This window comes from Barbatula barbatula, assembly GCF_947034865.1.
Source record: "Barbatula barbatula genome assembly, chromosome: 4".
Lineage (NCBI taxonomy): Eukaryota > Metazoa > Chordata > Actinopteri > Cypriniformes > Nemacheilidae > Barbatula > Barbatula barbatula.
Window position 1 is genome coordinate 27803117 of NC_136768.1, and position 25878 is coordinate 27828994.

Below are 25878 nucleotides of genomic sequence, written 5' to 3' on the forward strand. Positions count from 1 at the left end.
ATGATGATGAGAAGAATTATTATTAATATTTCAGTAAAGTTCATTAAATCTATTCTGTTGTTAGTGTGGTCTTTAAACTTATGAACTGTGTATGGACTGACACAAGTGTTACATGAGGTTTTTGACAACAATGCAATAAATATTTGAGGTGCATCAAAAAGCGTGCTGGTTAAGATACCAGCAGACAAACTAATCCAGCACAAATGAGTGAATAAAAGGTCACCAAAATGAAGTATTTGAACCTCATAATTAAATACAAAAGGAGGAGAAAAACTGCAAAAATGTCCACTTTTTTAAAAATAGAACCTCCCCTTTCAACTGGCTGGCTACGGACCTGATAATGTATAGCGAGGCGGTTGTTATAGCAAATACAACCCCCGACAGGCTGATCAGGACCCCGACGTGAATAAACATTATCCCTTTAATTACATAGCAATTAGTATTAGTCTAAAAAACGAAATATAATAACAAAATTACTCGAAATGTCAACAAAACAATAACAGAACATCTTCCCAAACACATATCAAGCTTATTTAAAAACCTTGAAAGCATAAACACTTATTCAAAGTACCTGGAAAAGGGAGATGTATCATGTAAATAACTATAAGGTCCCGCCTCCTCAGCGCGAGCTAACGACACAAGAGAGGCGGGACTTAAGGCAGAACAGCCAATCATCAGCCGCCGGTGTCATGTTTGAGAGGAGACAGCCGCAGGCAGTAGAGCGGCCAGAATAACGGAAGAGTGAGTGACTGCAGTAAGGCGTGTATATAGTGTCATAAGTAATAATGCAAACTCACACTTCTATTAATATAATAATAATGGACGGATGGAATAAAGAGGAATAAGTGAGTCTGTGGACACTATCTGAGAGCCTCATCATATGAGAATCATCTCTTTCTGCTTCTCTGAACGTCATTGATCCGACCCAGAAACAGAAAACACAAATGAGAAGAGATAACATCAAATGTTGACGTCAATATTTACTTTGATGTTTTCAGGGCTGTCACTCATTGGGCGTAAGACTCGCTCATTTGACTGTGTTGTCACGCTCTCACGCCACACATCTGTTTTCTCACGCAGGGCCGTCATCAGTGTGACCTTCATCCTCAAATATGACCTCAAGTCAGGACGGGGGAAGTCGCATCACAGGCTTCCAAATCCCCCCGGAAGCACAAGACCCCCAGCGCAGAGGCGTCCCCCATAGTGTGATCATCCATGCAGCGTGGAGTTCTCTCAAAAGGGAACGGCTGAACAACCCGCTGACTGTACAAGAGTCTACCAGACCTGTTTTTATAGTCATGCCTGAAATCTATACGTTTGTTGTTTTAAATATATATATTAATACACCAAATCAACCTCTGATGTGTCTCTTAATATCTTGTGTTCACTAGCTGACACACTTCACACATGCAAATAAGAGACACACACCTTGTTTCTTCTCATTTGAGTTCTTTCCTTACAAAATAAACAACAGGACACAAATAAGCAGGGTGTCAAATATGAAAATAAGTCTTTCCAGAGAAATAAACAAATGATGTGAGGTGCTGAAGATCAGATGTGATATAAAGACATAGAAACACACAGAGAGACAAACAGCAGCAGATTCACCAGAGAAACACACAAGAGATGAAAAGTAAGATTCTCATTCATATTAATATCATTCTTTTCATACGACTCTGTTTTAGTCAATTTATCTGAAAATAACTTTTAATGAAACTTTATCAAGAAACTGACTTTCTGTAGAAATACACTAAGTGATGGAAATGTTGACTTTTAACTTCATTGACATTTATACATGACAGAAACTAAACAAACTCACAGATTTATTAGATTTTTAATTGTGCAAATGAATTAATGTTGGAAACTAAAATTGTGAACAAACAGAAGTTTAACATTTGAGCTTTTCAATGTGTTTTTTCCTCAGAAATGGCTCAGATTGTATATTTCAGTCTTCTTGTCATCGGTGAGTTTGTGTTTCTGGTTTTATGTTTGATTTAAATGTCCGGAGAATTGACAGCAGAGTTTTCTGTCTGTATATTAATAACTGTTCTATTAAAGAAAAAGAGACATTTTGTAATAATGACTTTATTAAATATATCCCACCTCAAGCAAAGGTGTCCAAAAGACCCTTGAGGGGCCAAAAGTCAAAGGTTTTTCTACGTCTATTTATGAATCTTCTGAACGTCTGTACAGAGTTCAAACTAGTTTCAATGGTTTTTCAGTTTTCAGATGGAAGTAAATGAATTGAGTGAGATTGTTGAGTTGAATGGTCTGAATGCAGAATGTTTATTTGTCCAGAAAGGAAGCGACCATTGAATCTTGACATGTTAGTTTCAGATGATAAACATCAAATTAATTTCCACCTTACAGATAATCCCCATATTTATCATGAAACCATTATATATCTAAAATATTATGTTCATCAGATAATATCATTTATTGTTACGACTGTAAATCTATATTAAAATATTATGAGATCTTTAATACTTTAGAAATGTTTTCTGTTTTATTATATATTGTGATATTAACATATTTTAATCACAGTATATTTACTGAACAAACATTATTTATTCATAGAAATAAACAAAAAATACTACAAACTTTGCTGATGGTGATTAGTTAGTTAAAGTATTTTCTTAAGCATAATTAAAGCCATATTATTGAATCTAAAGTATTTCTATCAATACTGTGTACCCACCTCAGACATTTATAAGATTTATAAACACAATGAACACTTATCATTTATTTCCACACAAAATCTGTTTCTGCATAAATGTTTAATATGAATATATATAATTTTTTCTTCAATCAAACATTATGGGTTTAGTGAAAAGCACATTTCTTCTTAAGGTGCCTTTAGTCTCATTGTACACAACACACAGTGAACTCACCTTAGATCTCATTTATTAACATTCTTCCAAATATCTTCTCCATGAGTTTGATCCGCTAAACTCTGCAGGAGTTGAAGAGTCTTGATTTACAACAATCATGAAGAAATGTATGATTTCAACCAGGAGTTTTACTCTTTGACCCTTACCAGAGAAATCAAGCTTCTTCAGAACATCTCTTTCTGTCAATACAAATATACATCATCTATGACTAGGGTCTGATCTACCGCACCACATAAAGAAATATCACTGGAAAGAATGATGGGTTATTTCAAGCCATTGGATCAGAGATGTATAAACCAACTGCTGGGTTAAATGAACCTAGAAAATGTTTCTATTTGACCAGACAATGAGATAAAACAACCCAACTGTTGTGGCTTCTGTCTTTTCTGGTAGCTGTCTGGCACGGGAGCAGTGTTTTGTTGAGCATGTGCTTGCTGTTGTGTGACGGCAGGTCACGTGCTCAGTGTCTACGTCACTCGCCCCTCCCTTGTGTTTCCCTGTTAGGGTTTCCCTCTCACTGGTAATTCACTTAGTTGTCACTTGCGCACCTGCCGGCTATTTGCCCCTTGGCTTAATTTTCCCCTAGATTGTTTCACACCGGCTCGCCATTAATACTCAGTCGTTTTTTACCTTTATTACCCTCCTGTATCTTTTGTCCTTTGTCTGACCGTTGCATGTTATTTGCCAGCTCAGATGCATGCATTTCCTCGCTGTGCTACTCACCTGTAGTCTCTGCTGCCCTGCCAATCTCTCCCTTAGTTCTCTGCTGGCGCCCAGGACCGCTCTCGCTACTCCACTCTGACCACCGAACCACAGATCCGAAGCGACACCGCCCACTCGCTGTATCGTCCGCCTCAGAGGCTGCGGATCTATTTATTGTTTATTTCCTCCCACCGAGGAACGGCCTGTGGTTGTTTTTCTGGAAATAAACCATTGTGATTTACCCCGCATTTGAGTCTGTCCTTGTCTGCCATGACACCAACAGGCTATTTTATAACCCAACTGTAGGGTTTGTTCATTATGGACTAGATTGAAATAAGTCATTGTTTATTAGAGCGATGGGACACGATTAGGAAATAAAATAAAACACATTTTGTTCTGAGAGACAGAAGCTGTTAGAGATTAAAGACTCAAATTGAGTCGCACTGTAAGAAATCTGATATTCAACTGATCTCTCAACAAAGGATCTTTAATAACTTCAATCTGTTTTAGTCAAATTTGTTACTAAAAACTGGACAAACAATTTAACATTTAACAAACAATGTCACCAGGATTGAGGTTTGTGAGTTTCTATTGCTGATGGAGGAATATAGATGAAAATAGATGAGAATAGATTACAGATAGAAATCAAACAGCACAGAATATATTACAAACTCAAACAAATGTAAATTGTGTCAATAATCCATCATTGAGCGGCTCAGAATCTGACAGCATGAGATTGTTTTGTATTTCTTGTTTTCTCAAGTGTTTTTATGGCTCAAATCTGACGTGTTTTAAAATGTGATTTGATTCTGAGTCGCCGACTCGAGCGCTAATCTCTGTGAGACACTAACAGACTCAAATCTGTCAGAATCTGCTTCTTCAATACAAACGTCAGTAAATGATGATCGTGTGGTGTCAGCTCACTCCTGCTTAGATCCAGATCTGAGTGAATGTGTTTGAATCTAAACTCTCTCTTTCAGCTCTCGGTTCAATATCTGAATGCATTCAGCGCCGCTATCACTATATAAACATGAATAAGAACTGGACTGAAGCTCAGAGATACTGCAGAGAGAACTACACAGATCTGGCCACAGTCAACAACATCAATGACATGAACGAGCTGATGAAGACTGTGAACAGTCAGGTGAATGTCTGGATTGGACTGAAGAGAACAGATGTTTATAAATGGAAGTGGTCTCTGGGTGATCCTGTGAAATATCTGAACTGGGAAACTAAACCATCGACTGACACAAATAATTGTGCTGTTATGAGAAATGGAAAGTGGCGTCAGCAGGACTGTAATGTGAGGTCACAGTTCATCTGCTACAATGGTGAGTGACAACAAACCTTCACAAAACATGATCATAAGAAACAATAATAAACATCACAGTTAAGACACAGAACACGCGATCATAAGAAACAATAATAAACATCACAGTTGAGACACAGAACACGCGATCATAAGAAACAATAATAAACATCACAGTTAAGACACAGAACACGCGATCATAAGAAACAATAATAATCATCACAGTTAAGACACAGAACACACGATCATAAGAAACAATAATAAACATCACAGTTGAGACACAGAACACGCGATCATAAGAAACAATAATAAACATCACAGTTAAGACACAGAACACGCGATCATAAGAAACAATAATAAACATCACAGTTAAGACACAGAACACGAGATCATAAGAAACAATAATAATCATCACAGTTGAGACACAGAACACGAGATCATAAGAAACAATAATAAACATCACAGTTAAGACACAGAACATGCGATCATAAGAAACAATAATAAACATCACAGTTAAGACACAGAACACAAGATCATAAGAAACAATAATAAACATCACAGTTAAGACACAGAACATGCGATCATAAGAAACAATAATAAACATCACAGTTAAGACACAGAACACAAGATCATAAGAAACAATAATAAACATCACAGTTAAGACACAGAACATGCGATCATAAGAAACAATAATAAACATCACAGTTAAGACACAGAACACGAGATCATAAGAAACAATAATAAACATCACAGTTAAGACACAGAACACGCGATCATAAGAAACAATAATAAACATCACAGTTAAGACACAGAACATGCGATCATAAGAAACAATAATAAACATCACAGTTAAGACACAGAACACGAGATCATAAGAAACAATAATAAACATCACAGTTAAGACACAGAACACGCGATCATAAGAAACAATAATAAACATCACAGTTAAGACACAGAACACGAGATCATAAGAAACAATAATAAACATCACAGTTAAGACACAGAACACGCGATCATAAGAAACAATAATAATCATCACAGTTAAGACACGGAACACGCGATCATAAGAAACAATAATAAACATCACAGTTAAGACACAGAACACGCGATCATAAGAAACAATAATAATCATCACAGTTAAGACACGGAACACACAATCATAAGAAACAATAATAAACATGACAGTTAAGACACAGAACACGCGATCATAAGAAACAATAATAACATCACAGTTAAGACACAGAACACACGATCATAAGAAACAATAATAATCATCACAGTTAAGACACAGAACACGCGATCATAAGAAACAATAATAAACATCACAGTTAAGACACAGAACACGCGATCATAAGAAACAATAATAAACATCACAGTTAAGACACAGAACACGCGATCATAAGAAACAATAATAATCATCACAGTTAAGACACGGAACACGCGATCATAAGAAACAATAATAATCATCACAGTTAAGACACAGAACACGCGATCATAAGAAACAATAATAAACATCACAGTTAAGACACAGAACACGCGATCATAAGAAACAATAATAAACATCACAGTTAAGACACAGAACACGCGATCATAAGAAACAATAATAATCATCACAGTTAAGACACAGAACACGAGATCATAAGAAACAATAATAAACATCACAGTTAAGACACAGAAAACGCGATCATAAGAAACAATAATAATCATCACAGTTAAGACACAGAACACGCGATCATAAGAAACAATAATAATCATCACAGTTAAGACACAGAACACGCGATCATAAGAAACAATAATAATCATCACAGTTAAGACACAGAACACGCGATCATAAGAAACAATAATAATCATCACAGTTAAGACACGGAACACGCGATCATAAGAAACAATAATAATCATCACAGTTAAGACACGGAGCACGCGATCATAAGAAACAATAATAATCATCACAGTTAAGACACAGAACACGCGATCATAAGAAACAATAATAAACATCACAGTTAAGACACAGAACACGAGATCATAAGAAACAATAATAAACATCACAGTTAAGACACAGAACACGCGATCATAAGAAACAATAATAATCATCACAGTTAAGACACAGAACACGAGATCATAAGAAACAATAATAAACATCACAGTTAAGACACAGAACACGCGATCATAAGAAACAATAATAATCATCACAGTTAAGACACAGAACACGCGATCATAAGAAACAATAATAATCATCACAGTTAAGACACAGAACACGCGATCATAAGAAACAATAATAAACATCACAGTTAAGACACAGAACACGCGATCATAAGAAACAATAATAATCATCACAGTTAAGACACAGAACACACGATCATAAGAAACAATAATAAACATCACAGTTGAGACACAGAACACGCGATCATAAGAAACAATAATAAACATCACAGTTAAGACACAGAACACGCGATCATAAGAAACAATAATAAACATCACAGTTAAGACACAGAACACGAGATCATAAGAAACAATAATAATCATCACAGTTGAGACACAGAACACGCGATCATAAGAAACAATAATAAACATCACAGTTAAGACACAGAACATGCGATCATAAGAAACAATAATAAACATCACAGTTAAGACACAGAACACGAGATCATAAGAAACAATAATAAACATCACAGTTAAGACACAGAACACGCGATCATAAGAAACAATAATAAACATCACAGTTAAGACACAGAACACGAGATCATAAGAAACAATAATAAACATCACAGTTAAGACACAGAACACGCGATCATAAGAAACAATAATAATCATCACAGTTAAGACACGGAACACGCGATCATAAGAAACAATAATAAACATCACAGTTAAGACACAGAACACGCGATCATAAGAAACAATAATAATCATCACAGTTAAGACACGGAACACACAATCATAAGAAACAATAATAAACATGACAGTTAAGACACAGAACACGCGATCATAAGAAACAATAATAACATCACAGTTAAGACACAGAACACACGATCATAAGAAACAATAATAATCATCACAGTTAAGACACAGAACACGCGATCATAAGAAACAATAATAAACATCACAGTTAAGACACAGAACACGCGATCATAAGAAACAATAATAAACATCACAGTTAAGACACAGAACACGCGATCATAAGAAACAATAATAATCATCACAGTTAAGACACGGAACACGCGATCATAAGAAACAATAATAATCATCACAGTTAAGACACAGAACACGCGATCATAAGAAACAATAATAAACATCACAGTTAAGACACAGAACACGCGATCATAAGAAACAATAATAAACATCACAGTTAAGACACAGAACACGCGATCATAAGAAACAATAATAATCATCACAGTTAAGACACAGAACACGAGATCATAAGAAACAATAATAAACATCACAGTTAAGACACAGAAAACGCGATCATAAGAAACAATAATAATCATCACAGTTAAGACACAGAACACGCGATCATAAGAAACAATAATAATCATCACAGTTAAGACACAGAACACGCGATCATAAGAAACAATAATAATCATCACAGTTAAGACACAGAACACGCGATCATAAGAAACAATAATAATCATCACAGTTAAGACACGGAACACGCGATCATAAGAAACAATAATAATCATCACAGTTAAGACACGGAACACGCGATCATAAGAAACAATAATAATCATCACAGTTAAGACACAGAACACGCGATCATAAGAAACAATAATAAACATCACAGTTAAGACACAGAACACGAGATCATAAGAAACAATAATAAACATCACAGTTAAGACACAGAACACGCGATCATAAGAAACAATAATAATCATCACAGTTAAGACACAGAACACGAGATCATAAGAAACAATAATAAACATCACAGTTAAGACACAGAACACGCGATCATAAGAAACAATAATAATCATCACAGTTAAGACACAGAACACGCGATCATAAGAAACAATAATAATCATCACAGTTAAGACACGGAACACGCGATCATAAGAAACAATAATAATCATCACAGTTAAGACACGGAACACGCGATCATAAGAAACAATAATAAACATCACAGTTAAGACACAGAACACGCGATCATAAGAAACAATAATAAACATCACAGTTAAGACACAGAACACGCGATCATAAGAAACAATAATAATCATCACAGTTAAGACACGGAACACGCGATCATAAGAAACAATAATAAACATCACAGTTAAGACACAGAACACGCGATCATAAGAAACAATAATAAACATCACAGTTAAGACACAGAACACGAGATCATAAGAAACAATAATAATCATCACAGTTAAGACACGGAACACGCGATCATAAGAAACAATAATAAACATCACAGTTAAGACACGGAACACGCGATCATAAGAAACAATAATAAACATCACAGTTAAGACACAGAACACGCGATCATAAGAAACAATAATAATCATCACAGTTAAGACACAGAACACGAGATCATAAGAAACAATAATAAACATCACAGTTAAGACACAGAACACGCGATCATAAGAAACAATAATAATCATCACAGTTAAGACACAGAACACGCGATCATAAGAAACAATAATAATCATCACAGTTAAGACACAGAACACGCGATCATAAGAAACAATAATAAACATCACAGTTAAGACACAGAACACGCGATCATAAGAAACAATAATAAACATCACAGTTAAGACACAGAACACGCGATCATAAGAAACAATAATAATCATCACAGTTAAGACACAGAACACGCGATCATAAGAAACAATAATAATCATCACAGTTAAGACACAGAACACGCGATCATAAGAAACAATAATAAACATCACAGTTAAGACACAGAACACACGATCATAAGAAACAATAATAATCATCACAGTTAAGACACAGAACACACGAGATCATAAGAAACAATAATAAACATCACAGTTAAGACACAGAACACGCGATCATAAGAAACAATAATAAACATCACAGTTAAGACACAGAACACGCGATCATAAGAAACAATAATAATCATCACAGTTAAGACACGGAACACAAGATCATAAGAAACAATAATAAACATCACAGTTAAGACACAGAACACGCGATCATAAGAAACAATAATAAACATCACAGTTAAGACACAGAACACGCGATCATAAGAAACAATAATAAACATCACAGTTAAGACACAGAACACGCGATCATAAGAAACAATAATAAACATCACAGTTCAGACACAGAACACGCGATCATAAGAAACAATAATAAACATCACAGTTAAGACACAGAACACGCGATCATAAGAAACAATAATAAACATGACAGTTAAGACACAGAACACGAGATCATAAGAAACAATAATAAACATCACAGTTAAGACACAGAACACGCGATCATAAGAAACAATAATAATCATCACAGTTAAGACACAGAACACACGAGATCATAAGAAACAATAATAAACATCACAGTTAAGACACAGAACACGCGATCATAAGAAACAATAATAAACATCACAGTTAAGACACAGAACACGCGATCATAAGAAACAATAATAATCATCACAGTTAAGACACAGAACACTCGATCATAAGAAACAATAATAATCATCACAGTTAAGACACGGAACACAAGATCATAAGAAACAATAATAAACATCACAGTTAAGACACAGAACACGCGATCATAAGAAACAATAATAAACATCACAGTTAAGACACAGAACACGCGAGATCATAAGAAACAATAATAAACATCACAGTTAAGACACAGAACACGCGATCATAAGAAACAATAATAAACATCACAGTTAAGACACAGAACACGCGATCATAAGAAACAATAATAAACATCACAGTTAAGACACAGAACACGCGATCATTAGAAACAATAATAAACATCACAGTTAAGACACAGAACACGCGATCATAAGAAACAATAATAAACATCACAGTTAAGACACGGAACACAAGATCATAAGAAACAATAATAAACATCACAGTTAAGACACAGAACACGCGATCATAAGAAACAATAATAATCATCACAGTTAAGACACGGAACACAAGATCATAAGAAACAATAATAAACATCACAGTTAAGACACAGAACACGCGATCATAAGAAACAATAATAAACATCACAGTTAAGACACAGAACACGCGAGATCATAAGAAACAATAATAAACATCACAGTTAAGACACAGAACACGCGATCATAAGAAACAATAATAAACATCACAGTTAAGACACAGAACACATGTGGGTCAGATGAACAGGTTGGAGCTGAACTCTACAGGATTGGACACTTGTGATTTAAGACGGTTAATACTGAAAGACAGTCAATGTAACACAGTAGCATCACTACATATTATTCACTTCTCATCTCTGACTTCAGGAGTTTCAAAGGATTTAATCATCTGTGAATCACGGACTGTTCTTCTCAGATGTGGTGAGTTTCATGCATCAAGTCCACATAACACAGAGAGAAAATAAAGATTTGTCAAACACATTTGTCTGTGATGTGACTTTTTATCAACAGATCAGGGAACCATTAAAATCCTTTCAGCCAATTTTGGTCGAACAGACGGACAGACCTGCTCTACTGGAAGACCAGCTGTTGAGCTCTCGAATGTTCAGTGCACTCTGAACACATCTCTAAGCAGGATGGCCACTCGGTGAGAACAGAAAACATTATTAAAGAGCTGTCAGATATTATCAGATATTATCAGATTATCTTTTATATATTTTTTTGATTTTTTTGCATTTATTCTCACAGATGTGATGGAAACACGAGTTGTTCTATGGTTGTGAACAATGAAGTTTTCACTGATCCTTGTGGTGGAACTTACAAATACCTGAATGTGTCTTATGAGTGTGTTGATGCTCCACCAAGTGAGTTTTACACATAACTGACACCAAACCTTTTAAAACAGTGAACATGAGTAAAGTTTAAGTGTATTTTAAGTGTTATTTATTGATTTAGTAAGTATATAATGATCAGTCTGCTAGTAGTGTCCCTGTAGGTGGACTATTGTAACACTGCTGGAGACTAAACTGGCCTCTTCTAAGTTGATGAAAGTTTATTTTGAAGTGAAGTCTAAGTTTAAGTTTTTTATCTGAACTGTGAGTGTAATGAGAATGAATGAAAATCATGAGACTTGAATCTTTCTTTTCTTCAACAGACAGCAGTAAAGCAAACATCATTGATTCTTCTAATCAAACGTGGAGAGAAGCTCAGAGTTTCTGCAGACAGTATCATACTGATCTGACCAGTGTGAGGAACCAGACTGACCATCAACTGATTCACAACATCATTAATGATCCTCAGACATCTGTCTGGATTGGTCTGTTCAGAGACTCGTGGGAGTGGTCAGATAACACTGACTCCACCTTCAGATACTGGGAGTCTGGTGAACCGAATAATAATTCTGGTTCTGGTCCAGTATGTACAGAGGCCTCAATGAGTCATGAGGGTCAATGGAATGATGCAGGTTGCAGTTACTCTCAGACTTTTGTGTGTCATGAAGGTGAGTTAATGAAAGTCAATGTGTGTGTTTGATGACAGAAGTTTCTTCATGATGAAACTGATCTCAGTTCAGTCACAGTGTTTGTTGTTTGTTGTGTGTTCAGATGAGCTGATATTGATCCAGAAGAATCTGAGCTGGACTGAAGCTTTGAGATACTGCAGAGAGAATCATGTGGATCTGGTTTCAGTGGATTCAGAGAAGATTCAGCGCTGGGTGAAAGCAGCGGTTCATCAGGCCTCGACTGCTCAGGTGTGGCTGGGGTTACGTCACTCCTGCTCTGTGGGGATCTGGTTCTGGGTGAATGGAGAGATCGTGTGTTATCATAATTGGGCTCCGGGGAATGAAGCAGTAGTGGATGACTGTGAGAATGAAGTGAAATCTGGAGCGGTTCAGTCTGGAGGAGATCCTCTCTGGATCAGCCTTCCTGGATCTCAACAACTCAACTTCATCTGCACCACAAAAGAGGAATAAAGAGACTTTTTTGTTCCTTGGTAAACCATCTGTTTTTTATTATTTAGAAATAAACTTAAGTGATCAGGGACTGTATTTTAGAGGAATAAAGGCTTAAAGTTAAATCATGACTGAAAGGGTTTTTCTGCTTTACATAACATTATTTCTTAAGATTATTCTGTACTTGAGGTGAAATCTGGTGAAGGTTGACTTTCATTCTGTATGTGTTGGATTCATGTAATGGTGACGGATCAGTTCAAATAAACTCTGATCTACAGACACTGTTTTCTCTCCTGACTTTTCACTTCAATCGTCAAAGTTATTAAAAATGTTTAGATTTATTATATGAAAGTGTCAGCCTATTAATGCAGACTAAATGTGGCACTTTAAACTGAAATAATAAAATTGTATTCACATGTATGAACGAACAAATGAAGATATTCTGAAGAACCGCGGGTTCCATGTAGGCTTCAAATGGGTAAGTCCAGATTAAATAAACACTGCTTAGTGTGCATACTACAGGCTGCTAAATGTGACACTGAATGATGAAGTGAATGAGATAATGAAGTGATAACAAGCAGAATTACTGATGGACACAGACACAACCAGAACAGCAATATGTGAGAACTGACTTCAGCCACAGACTTTGATGAAATCAACTTAAGATAAAACAAATAATTTAAAGGGAACCCGGTGTATAGAGAGATGTGTGGCTAAATGCACTGTAATAGCCTTACACTACTAGCATTTGTCGATAGAAACACATCAAATATTTTCAATTGTTTAAAAAAAACCTAAATGTAATACTCATTTTAACCTGAGGAAGCCGCAATGTTCATTTTCGATGATGTAAACTGGTTGCACGCACATCTCGGCAGCCAAACTAAACACAGACACACTAATCAGTTCTTTTGGAAATATAAGCTTCTTTAAGATAATATACATATATATAATGCTAAAATAAGAAAGAAAATAAAGACAACATTTAGTGTATTTTCATACATTTTAATATGGTTTGTCAGAAACAATACAAACACGCATATTAATAACCAAAATGATTTAGAATTTATTATACACACAATGTTTTAACCATTATACAATGCATTTTATCCAGATTTTGACTTTTTGATGTTGATTTATCATCATCTGTCATTAGCTGACAGGGGCTAATATTCACTTGTGCTCTAATACAGAATAAATAACTTAACCGCAAGCATCATATTATTGTGTTTATCAGTATATTCTCATAATACCACCACCTACTGTCCCTGTGTGCTTCGCCGTTGCGAAAGAGAACAGGTGTAGATTGCGACCATTTGACATCAGGGATTTTGACGCAAAAAAATGGCGGCCCCCAAGTAAATTGTTTATGAATACTGTAACAGTTACACCGTTTTTTTATTTCACAATTACAAAGTCAACGGCATTTTTCATACATTAAGCCATACATCGCTCTATACCCAAGGATCCTCTTAATCTTCACAAATACCGGCACCATCTTCAATTACTGCAACACTATTTTCAGTTATTTGAGAATAAACAGAGGTTAAAGGTCAAATTTACTGCCATGTAACAGCTCACCAAACCGCATGGTGAAGTCCATGTAAGGGGAGAGAATGTAGCTGTTTCTCTGATAGCATATGTTATTTGATATATATTTGATATCTGCATGACATCTGGCAGATGCTGTTTGCTCATCCGTCTCTGAGACGTCAGATGTCATAAAGACCTTCAGAACATGTCTATGATTTAGAATGGATGTACGACAGCTCTTTATAAGATGTTATATTTTTTAATTGTCAAACAAATATATATTTTTTTTTATTGTTCAAACCCCAATGCTCTCTTTGATCTTAAGGGTGGAACAGAAATGTTGAAAAGTGGTGTTGTGGGTTTTCTGATAATGATTTTCTGACAAAATATAAGACGTCTACAAGAACTCACGCGCGTCAGAATCCAGTCCGGGTTTTCGCGATGACTCTGTCGCCCGGACTGGATTCTGGATCGCGGCAGTGATTGGAGGAGCGTCGGGAAACAAACAGGGAGCGTCGCGTCGACCGCAGGCCTCAGTGTTCATATTATATCGCGAAAGCGGTCGAGCAGATGCGCGACTGACGGACTGTGGTCTCACGGACGATATGAAGAGCGGATCGCCGCAGAAGACGTGCGATGTCCGTCAAATCCAGCAGCATGCGGCATCTGCACGCGCTGTCCTCGGGAGGCTAAACTAAGGCGATGGCACGACAGTCGACACGATAGTCTCGAGAGACCGAAACATCCGCGGTTTCTCTCCCACGCGTGTTTCTGAAGGCCTGTGGAGCGTCATAACGGCCTTCAGTGTGCCGACAGCTGAGCGTCTGTCGCGGTAAAACCGCTTATCGTGGATTTAATCGAATGATCGAGAAGAAACCGTCTCGTTTGAGTCCGGTCACGCCGTCATTTCAGCACCGAAGGTGAGCGCGCATGCAAATGTACGTCTCACCATGGCAACCGAGCAGAATCACCATAGTTACTGCATTTACTGTTTCCAGTGTAGATCACGTGATCATTAAACCGCTAAACCTCACCATCTGCTTTTCTGAATGAAATAAAGCCGCTTTGGTGTTTATTTCACAGTTTGTGTAAGTCACGCAAATAAATAAAAACACACGTTTGGAATAATTTGACCGCAACACTTGAATAATTAGTGAAAAATACACGACGACAAGGTAAATACGTAGGTCTGTATAGTTTACATTTGTTTGTTTGATCGTTATGCAAGTTGAAAAACAATATCATATCTGTTTTATCAAAGTTCATTTTAAGAAATCATTTAACAAAGTTAAGGTATGTATCTTAAGATTGTTTTTCGTACACCTATTGGTTGAGCTGTCGACACGTGACCTGTGTTAACGCAGTTCTGACGTGTTTTTATTTAGTTTATATTTCTTTACAAAAACTCTCTTACTCCTTTTTTTACATTTAAACCCATTATCACATTAGATTGTATTTGTGGGTCAAAACATACACAAAGGCGATCAATACGTTCTTGTTTTGAATAAAATTGGTAAAGTTGTTTTGAATAAACGTTGTGAAAACACAAAAAAAAAACATCATAAAACTCAAAATTCAGTTTAGTTGCACTTAAAAAGCTTTACAGAGATTTATCAACATCTCACGTCTCCTTAAGTTTAATAATACAAATGTGACTCCTGTAAGTTTTGTGCGTTTCTAAATCCAGAATAGAGGATATTATTGTAAAGTATTGTTAGAGAGGGAAGCTCACACACTATTTGTATTTTCATTTATTTTGTAGCTATGTTTTGTTGTTTGTTTTGAAGGAGTGTGCCATGCATCCCCCAGCCAAACAACTGATGCCCACCTAGACGTCTCTGAACGGACCCCCTCTGGCAGCAGAGGATGCTGGGAATGTGCCGTGGCCGCAGGAAGTTCCTGGCTGCCTCCCTCGCGCTGCTCTTTATTCCGGCCCTCACCTGGATTTATCTGTCATCTGCAAACTTCACCGGTACGACGACACGCAAAACGCATATCAGTCGAACACACACACGTCTAAATCACGCTCACCGGTGTGTTGACCTTTCAGTGAAGCCTCTGGAGCTTCGGTCATCGGCGCTGATCGGCGCGGCCGGAGAACATCAGGCTCTGGAGCTCAGGCTGCGAGACACAGAGGACCGGAAACATGACCAGCGGAGAGAGTTTAGCCCGACGCCTCGAGTCTCAACCCACAGCAGCCATCACAGCAACGGTCGCCATGGCAACCACTTACACACCCATTCCACAGAAGAGGGTACAGGTGATATTGAGGCTAAAAAGAGAAAGTTCGCCAGCAACAGCTCAGACTGCGTACGTCAGCCTGTGGTGAACAAATGTGAGGTTTGTATGACCGGTCTTGACCAATTCTTTACACATTTAACTAAACACAAGCTTCCAGTGCAGGCGCCGGCTCAGTGACGTATCATTAGTGCCGTTTCCAAAGGCAACCATCAAAGTAACATCTAGCAACAGCATAGCAACGTGCTATAAACCCATCAGAATACCTTAGCAACCCTCCCAAACACGTTCACAACCTCATATCAGCATGTTATAAACTTAGAACACCCTTGGCTCAACCCAGAAGCAAATGGCAACCGCACAGCAACATATTAGAAACCACTCAAAGCACCTGCCAACAATCCAGAACACCCTAGCAACCGCATAGGAACATGTAAGCATCATGATATAAAACTGCAGTGTTTATTTCTTTTTCATCAGTCGTGTTGCATTTACAGACCATTCACATTGCCATTGTGTGTGCTGGATACAACGCGAGCAGAGATGTGGTCACCTTGGTCAAGTCAGTCCTGTTTCACAGGTAAATGCACAGACACACACGTATCCTCTCACAAATGCATGACCGTTGCCTGATAGTTGCATTTGATATAATTGTGCAAATTAATGAAATAAAGTAAAAATCCAACAGACAACCAAAAATATCATTTGTATGTGACACAATATTTTGAGAAATATAGATTTAAAGTAATGTTTTTATTTACTGAAAAGCTTCTAGAATGAAAAGTGAATTATTGAAATGCAGAACGCTGTCATGCAGTTTTAAATATAATGATTGAGAATTTCTAATCTTGAAAGTCTATGAACACAAAATGGGCTGACAACTCTACACACACTCTTTATAAACATAAACATGTCCGCACACATTACCGATGAAATGGCAGAACATGGCAAAGAACAAGCAGGATGATGAAGAATCACATCGTTGTCTGACTTTACATGTAAATGTCCGTCCTGTCCCCGTGTATCAGACGAAACCCGCTTCACTTCCACTTCATCACGGACTCCATCGCTCACAAGATCCTGTCTGATCTCTTTCACACCTGGATGGTCCCGGCCATTCACGTCAACTTCTACGACGGAGATGAGCTCAAGGTTTGTGTGTCTGCACGTTGTGTTGATTTGTGATGGTGTGTGTGTTGTTTATAATAAATCTTTGTGTGTGTTTGTCAGTCTGAGGTGTCCTGGATCCCTAACAAACATTACTCTGGTATCTACGGTCTGATGAAACTGGTGCTGACCAAGACCTTGCCCTCGGATCTGCAGAAGGTCATCGTGCTGGACACGGACATCACGTTTGCCACCGATATCGCTGAGCTGTGGGTCGTCTTCCACAAGTTTAAAGGTGCTATTCTCATCTGATGGAAACGGTTGATTTCTGTTTCCTGACTTACTTGACCATGAAACAAGACAGAATAATGGACAGAAGTAGATGTTTTTGTACTCATATTGTCAGAGACGTAGTTTTATCTTTTATTTTGACATTTTTAGTTTCACTCTTTAATTATAGTTTAAGTTTTAGCGTATGGCTGTGATGATATATGTCACGATTCACACTAGTTACACCTGTCTAGGGCGAGTCCCACATATTCTGTGTTTTATGCTCTTCCGTGAACTACGGCTCTTTGATCAGTAGGAAGTACTGCTTGATCTTAAACACTACGAGTTTGAGTCGTTTATATTGTGCATTTGAAGAAGCGTCAAACATTGAATCATCATAAATATACATTATTATCATTAAAATACCTGAAAAGGTTTGAAGAACAGTGATAGAATATGACCATTAACTACGTGTGTAAATTGTTCTTCTTCTGTGTCCCATATTCAGAGTTTCTTCACGAGAGCGCCCTCTGGCTTTCTGATGTGGCAGCATTTAACCGTAATTCATTGAGGAATTGAGCATATGTCATCCCAGACCTAATTATGCAATTTTATGATTTCTTAATTTTGTATATTGATTAGAGATATATCCCATAAAAGCATTTGTTCACACTATTGTCTAATAGTTTAAAAACAGCTGATGATCAGGGCCGATATATCCTGTCATCACCAGTTCAGTGTTTGTGTTATTCATTCATATAATGACTATAAATCTTAAAGTTAAGAAATATTCATTTAATCTTTAGAATTGGTATCAGCTGATATCACTGTAAATTATCACGTGTCAGTATCGGTGGAGGTATAGACCACTGGTCCAGAAGCACGTCCGCTCTCACTTTTATTTATTTTTAAATCTTACAAACTTAATGAAATCTTAAAGCTATTTGTTTACAATTTTGATTTAGATATAAATATTCTGTTGGTTGTATTTTGTTCAAACGTTTGTGTAGTATTAAGAAACAGGATGTGCTTTTAGACCAGCGTTAGATTGTTGCTCATGTTTTCTGAAGTGGTCTATAGGTTGTGCCGTATCGCTGTTGCTCTACATAACATAAAAACTGAATTTTCTGCTATATTGCCTCGCATCTGTCGTAGAAACGTTGAAAGGGTGTATCTATCATTTTTCTCTGTCAAGTGTAGTTTTTGGCATCTATCTGATTTTGGTTAAAAATGGTTGATAAGCTAAATCGTCATATGACCAAGCTCATGGTTACTCTGTGAGGTGGGAGGGGGCATCATGACCCACAATGCAAATTAGTTGTTTACATCGAGCTGAATCTCGTCTCGTAGTGTGGCGACATGAAAAGGTCGTGAGACGGTTTCGAGCTGTGAGAGATGAGAATCAATACTGCTCATTGACTGGTCAATAATAATGCAGCATTCACGTCTGGACGGAGACGTTTGAGGTGTGCTGTTTCAAGAACAAACCAGCCTGTGTGTCTGGGTCTACACACTGAAGATTTGTCTTCGAGTGTACATGTGAATCATTAGAACATGGAGTGAGAAATGAACACGTGTCACTTGTTGAATGTGGCTATATAATAGCCATCAATGATCTTTCTTTATTTCTTTGTGTGTCTCAGGTCAGCAGGTTCTGGGTTTAGTGGAGAATCAGAGCGACTGGTATCTGGGGAACCTGTGGAAGAACCATCGGCCGTGGCCTGCGCTGGGGCGGGGCTTTAACACCGGTGGGTCACGCAGGTTTCTGATTGGAAAGGACTGGTGTTAACCGGCGAATGACGGGGCTGATGGTGTGTGTGTTGTGTGTTACAGGTGTGATTCTGCTGTTGTTGGATCGTTTGAGGAAACTGAAGTGGGAGCAGATGTGGAGACTGACGGCGGAGCGAGAGCTCATGAGCATGTTGTCCACATCGCTCGCTGATCAGGTAGACACTTTATCTTTAATCTCGGCGCTGATGGATATCTCTGTTCCTCTTCCCGTTCTTGCATTTCCTTTCACTCTGTTCAAATAATATGCAAACTAACGTTGAGCTAACGGTTCAGAAAACCCTCGACAGCACGTATCACAAACGCTAAATACAGCATGTGAGAATGACAGAGAAATCGGTTTGGCTGTGAAACGGTTTTTATCAGATGTGGAAAGTTAAAGGGATAGTTCACCCAAAAATTATGTCATGATTTACTCACCCTCATGTTGTTCCAAATCTGTATATATGTCTGGAAGATATTTGGAAGAATGTCAATAACGAAACAGATCTCATCTCCCATTTACTGCCACCAGTAGGGAAATAAATAAGATGCGAGTCAATGGGGATGAGATCTGTTTGGTGACTGACATTCTACCAAATATCTTATGTTGTGTTCATCAGGACAAACAAAACTGTGTGAGAGGGGTAAATGATGACAGAATTTATGGTGAACTGTCCCTTTAAGGTGTGTTGGAAAAAGAAAATCATTTCAGTAGAAATGAGCTGTTGGTGCATATTTCAGTACGTATGTATGTTGGGCCGTTATGTCCAATAAAATAATATTGTCTCTGCAGGACATCTTCAACGCCGTCATCAAACAGAATCCGTTCCTGGTCCATCAGCTGCCGTGCTTCTGGAACGTTCAGCTGTCGGATCACACGCGCTCTGAGAAGTGCTACAAAGACGTGTCTGATCTCAAGGCGAGTCTCAAGAAACGTTCATACGGCTGTTAACTGACTTTACACGTATAACACATGATCTGCACTTACTTTAACTGAACACAGAGAAACAGTTCAGTCTGAGATGCTAATCGACATGTTTTATTTAACGTGCATGCGTAGCTTTATTCATTTTATAATCATAATGTGTATAAGGCTCCAGATCCACCGAGATGCTTTCAAGCGGTTGAATATGCCGAGTGTGGTCGCTTGGACTGCATTTTTTTTGCATTGGTTACAATGATAAAAACCGTGGTGTTTCCATTTAAAATAATAAAAAAAAACATGTCACACACCAGTAGAAACGCCTCGGTGGACACAGCCCCTAGAACAAGAGGTTGGTTATTTGTCTCTATATAACAAGTCCTTTGTAAAGGAAGTCAAGTCAGCTTTATTTAAATAGCGCTTTTAACAATTTTCATTGTTACTAAGCAGCTGTACAAGAAAACCTATTGACTATAAGCAAAACATATAAGGTTATGCAAGTCAAAACACAGGTCAAATATCAGACGGACTATAAATTCCTATATGCAGTGTTAGATAAGCACGCCCCTGGCCAGGCGACAGGCCGATACACGTGGATTGGACATGGACTTCACATCACACCTCTGATCCTCTCTCTTTATGTTTAGGTGATTCACTGGAACTCGCCGAAGAAACTGCACGTAAAGAACAAACACGTGGAGTTCTTCAGAAACCTCTACCTGACCTTCCTGGAGTACGACGGGAATCTCTTGAGGAGGGAACTCTTCGGCTGTCCCAGCGAAACCGACCACAACTCTGAAAACGTGAGTTCCCCAAACTGATATTCAGCTCAATATCACTCAATAATCGTGCAGGTTTTCATTCATCTGACGTGCTCCTCCATATCTCCTCAGCTTCAGAAGACTCTGTCTGAGCTGGATGAAGATGACCCTTGTTATGAGTTTCGTCGGGAGCGCTTCACCGTCCACCGCACGCACGTTTATTTCCTGCATTATGAGTATGAACCCAGCGCAGATAACACTGACGTCACGCTGGTGGCCCAGCTCTCCATGGACAGGTAATGGTTACGAGTGACAAAAATGAATGCGCTTGCATAACGCTTCTCAAAAACAGGTTTAACTGTGAGCCGTTCCACGTGTGTGTTTGTCTCAGACTGCAGATGCTGGAGGCCATCTGTAAACACTGGGAAGGTCCCATCAGTCTGGCTCTTTACCTGTCAGACGCCGAAGCTCAACAGTTTCTGCGTTACGCTCAGGGTTCAGAAGTCCTGATGAGCAGAAGTAATGTGGGATATCACATCGTCTACAAAGAAGGACAGTTTTATCCCGTTAACCTTTTGAGGAACGTCGCTATGGGACAGGTGAACACACCTTACATGTTCCTGTCCGATATCGACTTTCTGCCCATGTACGGACTGTACGAGTACCTCAGGTGAGAATCGTGAAACCTTCACAGAGGAACCAAAGCACAAACGTGTGTTTCATGATGAGTCATCGCTTTGCTTTGTGTCTCAGGAAATCAGTGTTGCAGCTGGACATGGCGAACACTAAGAAGGCTCTGGTGGTCCCTGCCTTCGAAACGCTTCGGTACAGACTGTCGTACCCCAAATCTAAAGCCGAGCTCCTTTCACAGCTCGACATGGGCACCCTGTTCACGTTCAGGTGAATTTTTTTTTCATTTTAAAGATTCATTGCAGGTTTTGTAGATGAAACCGGGCCACAGTGAAGCGGTTAAGTATTTTAGCAGTGATATCTATTAGAATTTCATGCAGCACAATACCAGTCGCTCTGATGGAATGTATGCATCAAACAGGCCATCTTTGCTCACAGACACTTACTGTGTCTACTATATTAAATTAAAAACGCATGTCCATTTTAATGTTTTCTGATATATTTATTTGATTTAAATTTGACAGTTTTCTAGCTCCTGTGTCATCATGGGATAGATAAGTGTCAATCAGATCCGCACTCACAAATCTCAGCGGAAGTAGAAGACCATCCGGGTATTTCTCACCTACTGTTTTTTGCATACTGAGGTTTCGGACAGACTATTGATGACTCGTACTCAATTTCGATTGCTGTATAGTTAGGAAGTAGGCGATTTTGGACGCAGTGTGTAAATCGTTCTTCTTCTGTGTCCCATATTCTGTATTTCCATGAGAGAGCGCACCTCTGGCCTTTGGATGGGGCAGCATATACTGGTTATGAAACTGAGCATAGGAATTGCACAATATATCGTCCCAGCCCTAATTTCATCGTATTAAACAAAAGCAACATGGACACAACAGAAAATTTTATGACTGTTGTTATGTTTTCAGTCCTGGAAAATTCTATCTCTGCAACATTTAACATGAATATTTAGGTAACACTGATGAGAGTAAACACTAAAAGAATCTGATCGATCTGAATATAAAGATCACGCATGGATCCGAGTGATTCAAAATTCGTAATCCAGTAATCGCTGATAATTTAAAGCAATGTGGAATCACAAAAACGTAAACATTAAATCAAACGAGAAGTCAGACATTCATTTTTATTTGATCGTTTGTTGATTATTTTCAATATACATATATTAGTCGTTGTTTTATCTGAAAATGTGTAAATGACTCTTTACGAGGAATGAAGATGTTTTAAAAAAAAATATCCATGACAGATACCACGTGTGGACAAAAGGTCACGCCCCCACAGACTTCGCTAAATGGCGGACGGCCACGACGGCGTATCGTGTGCAATGGGAGCCTGATTTTGAGCCGTACGTGATGGTCAGACGAGAAAGTCCTGTTTACGACCGGCGATTTGTCGGGTTCGGCTGGAATAAAGTGGCTCACATAATGGAGCTGGACGCTCAGGTAACATTGTGTAAAATCGTGAATTAAATCGAAACTAGAATTGTTAAATTTTTTACTACTAAGTTTTTTTAATTGTACATAAGTGACACAAAGACGTGTTTATATGTTAAAATCAGCTTTAGGTTACATTTGCTGTTGCTATGCATCTATAATGCAGTAAATACATTTTTGGGGGGTTTTAAATATAGGAATATAGTGGGAACAATCGAGGGTATTTCTGTTTGTGTATTTTCAGGAATATGAGTTTGTGGTTCTGCCAAACGCCTACATGATCCACATGCCCCACGCACCCAGTTTCGACATCACCAAGTTTCGCTCGAACAAACAGTATCGTGTGTGTCTGAAGACGCTGAAGGAGGAGTTTCAGCAGAACATGTCCCGGCGCTACGGCTTCGCAGCGCTCAAGTACATGACAGTGGACAACAACAGCTAGCCGAGAGCCCCCTGGAGTAACTCCGTCCCAATGACAGCCAGAGACTGCGGCAGAGACTGATGTGAGGTGGAACGGATCACGGGTCTGAGAAATACACTACTGGCTACTGAAGCGACGATAAACAGATGCTTTCTTCAAACAAAAACTTTTAGAGTTGTTTATCTTTTGAATAATTCTCAAATGAGAAGAACGACAATGTCCGTCTGTGTGTCCGTGGATTGAAGGTTTGGTTCTCACGTAAAGAGACAGGGATAGGATGTACAGTAGCTGAATTATGTATGATAAACAGTGAACTTTACTCACTGAACTGGCAATAAAACGTGGCCAAAGCAAACACTTTGTAAGCGCTTCAGTGGGTTATTTAGAGGATGTGTTAAGAGGAACGATCAATTCCCATTGAGAACTGAAGTGTGTTGATGCACTCCCAACATTTGTAAACTCAGAAGTAGATTTACAGTTCTGACAACACACCAGAGACATCTAACCTTTGTGTTTGTTCAGACGTTCAGAAGATGTTTTCGAGACGTTCGTGTTGGTAAATACTTTGAAAGTCTGTCACTTCTGCTGAATGACAAGAGCGGTTGTGGTGCTCAACATGTCCCTCGTCTGCCTTGCTTTGACAACCTAATAGTCCCCCAAACCCACGGCATTGGTTGAGTCAGAGGTGTAGAAGTCAGACCGCTCAAACAATCACATCTGATGGCCTCTTCGTGAACATCTCGGCACTTTCTGCCTAGATACAATAAAACATCCACACTCCAGATGTTTATACACCAATGTCATTTTGAAAATCAAATGTGTTGCACTTTCTGACATACGTGTTTTTACTTTGTAATGGTGAATAATATGTGTGAAATGAGCTCTTGTCTTTTTTTACTCTTTTGTTGGTTTGCCATTCGAGATTCACTACTGACAGTTAAACCCATAACGTCCCAGAAACAGTTTCTCAGCTGCGAGATTATAATTCTGTATTCAACGTGTAATTTCAATACCTTTCTGTACATTCTGAGATTTCCACAGACTTGTTCTTGTAGATGAATGGCTCGAACAGCCTAGAAGTTTCTGAACTAAAAAATAAGCCGCTCGTGGACCTGAAAGTGCTTTCACAGAGAACAATGGCTCCCACAAAGCTTCACTTCAGGACCCATATTGTATGCTTTTGTTCATGGTCTTCATAGTTCTGGTTTTATTAAGTCTCCTTCTATTATTAGAACTCTTGACCCGGCGGTTCAGACCCAGAGGTGCCAAGGATGTTTTAGGCTGTGTAGAAAGAGATGAAATAAAGCTGATAACTCCTTACTGGAGTCACAATGAAAAAGGATTTCAGGTAACACACGTCTGAGGTTTGCTTCATCACGGAGATATTTAGCTATATTTCATATGTCTCTCATTACAGTGCTGGTATAGACGGCACCATATACCTCACAATTCCTTTACAGGCCGACAAATGTTTGTTTGAATTATATTGTACACACATAGACATCTTACAATGACAAAACCGTCTGAATGTTTTACGTCAGTGTTGTGTTCTGTTGTTTTTTCATGCTAACTCATGCTAGCACAGATACGTCTGTAAGACATCTATTAAACATCTGCTGAGTAGAAACATCTGATGTTTGTAGATGAACAAACTTTGTCTTGCACATGTAGATGAAGATATCAAATAGACGTCTGCCAGATGTTTGTGTGCTATCAGGGCGATAACAACCCCGATTACACACATACATCTTGTTTACGTCTATTTGACGTCTGCATTTACATCTACAATACATAGTTTGCTCATCTGCACTACGTCTCGGAGACGTCTGCTGTCAGACGTCATGTAGACCTCTAGAAGATG

At 38.2% G+C, this 25878-nt stretch overlaps 3 protein-coding genes across 3 annotated transcripts in view; all 3 read left to right on the forward strand.

Annotated features, from left to right (window-relative positions):
* Nucleotides 1-25878, forward strand: part of LOC306893362 (histone H2B-like) — a 265067-nt gene that overhangs the window by 111114 nt on the left and 128075 nt on the right. The gene's annotated exons all lie outside the window — the stretch shown is intronic.
* Nucleotides 1597-13197, forward strand: LOC306893324 (C-type mannose receptor 2-like). The gene is made up of 8 exons (XM_079455104.1): nt 1597-1633; nt 1925-1963; nt 4574-4924; nt 11336-11389; nt 11480-11615; nt 11717-11832; nt 12123-12467; nt 12571-13197. The coding sequence occupies exons 1-8, from the start codon at nt 1627-1629 to the stop codon at nt 12936-12938; spliced, it is 1416 nt and encodes a 471-aa protein (XP_079311230.1). The 5' UTR covers nt 1597-1626; the 3' UTR covers nt 12939-13197.
* On the forward strand, nt 14876-25641 carry large1 (LARGE xylosyl- and glucuronyltransferase 1). Its single transcript, XM_079455086.1, has 15 exons — nt 14876-15370; nt 16238-16422; nt 16501-16790; nt 17186-17268; nt 17717-17840; nt 17919-18090; nt 19709-19813; nt 19899-20011; nt 20629-20754; nt 21405-21560; nt 21651-21814; nt 21910-22188; nt 22272-22418; nt 23410-23605; nt 23841-25641. Exons 2-15 carry the CDS (start codon nt 16317-16319, stop codon nt 24036-24038), a joined length of 2259 nt encoding a protein of 752 aa, XP_079311212.1. The 5' UTR covers nt 14876-15370; nt 16238-16316; the 3' UTR covers nt 24039-25641.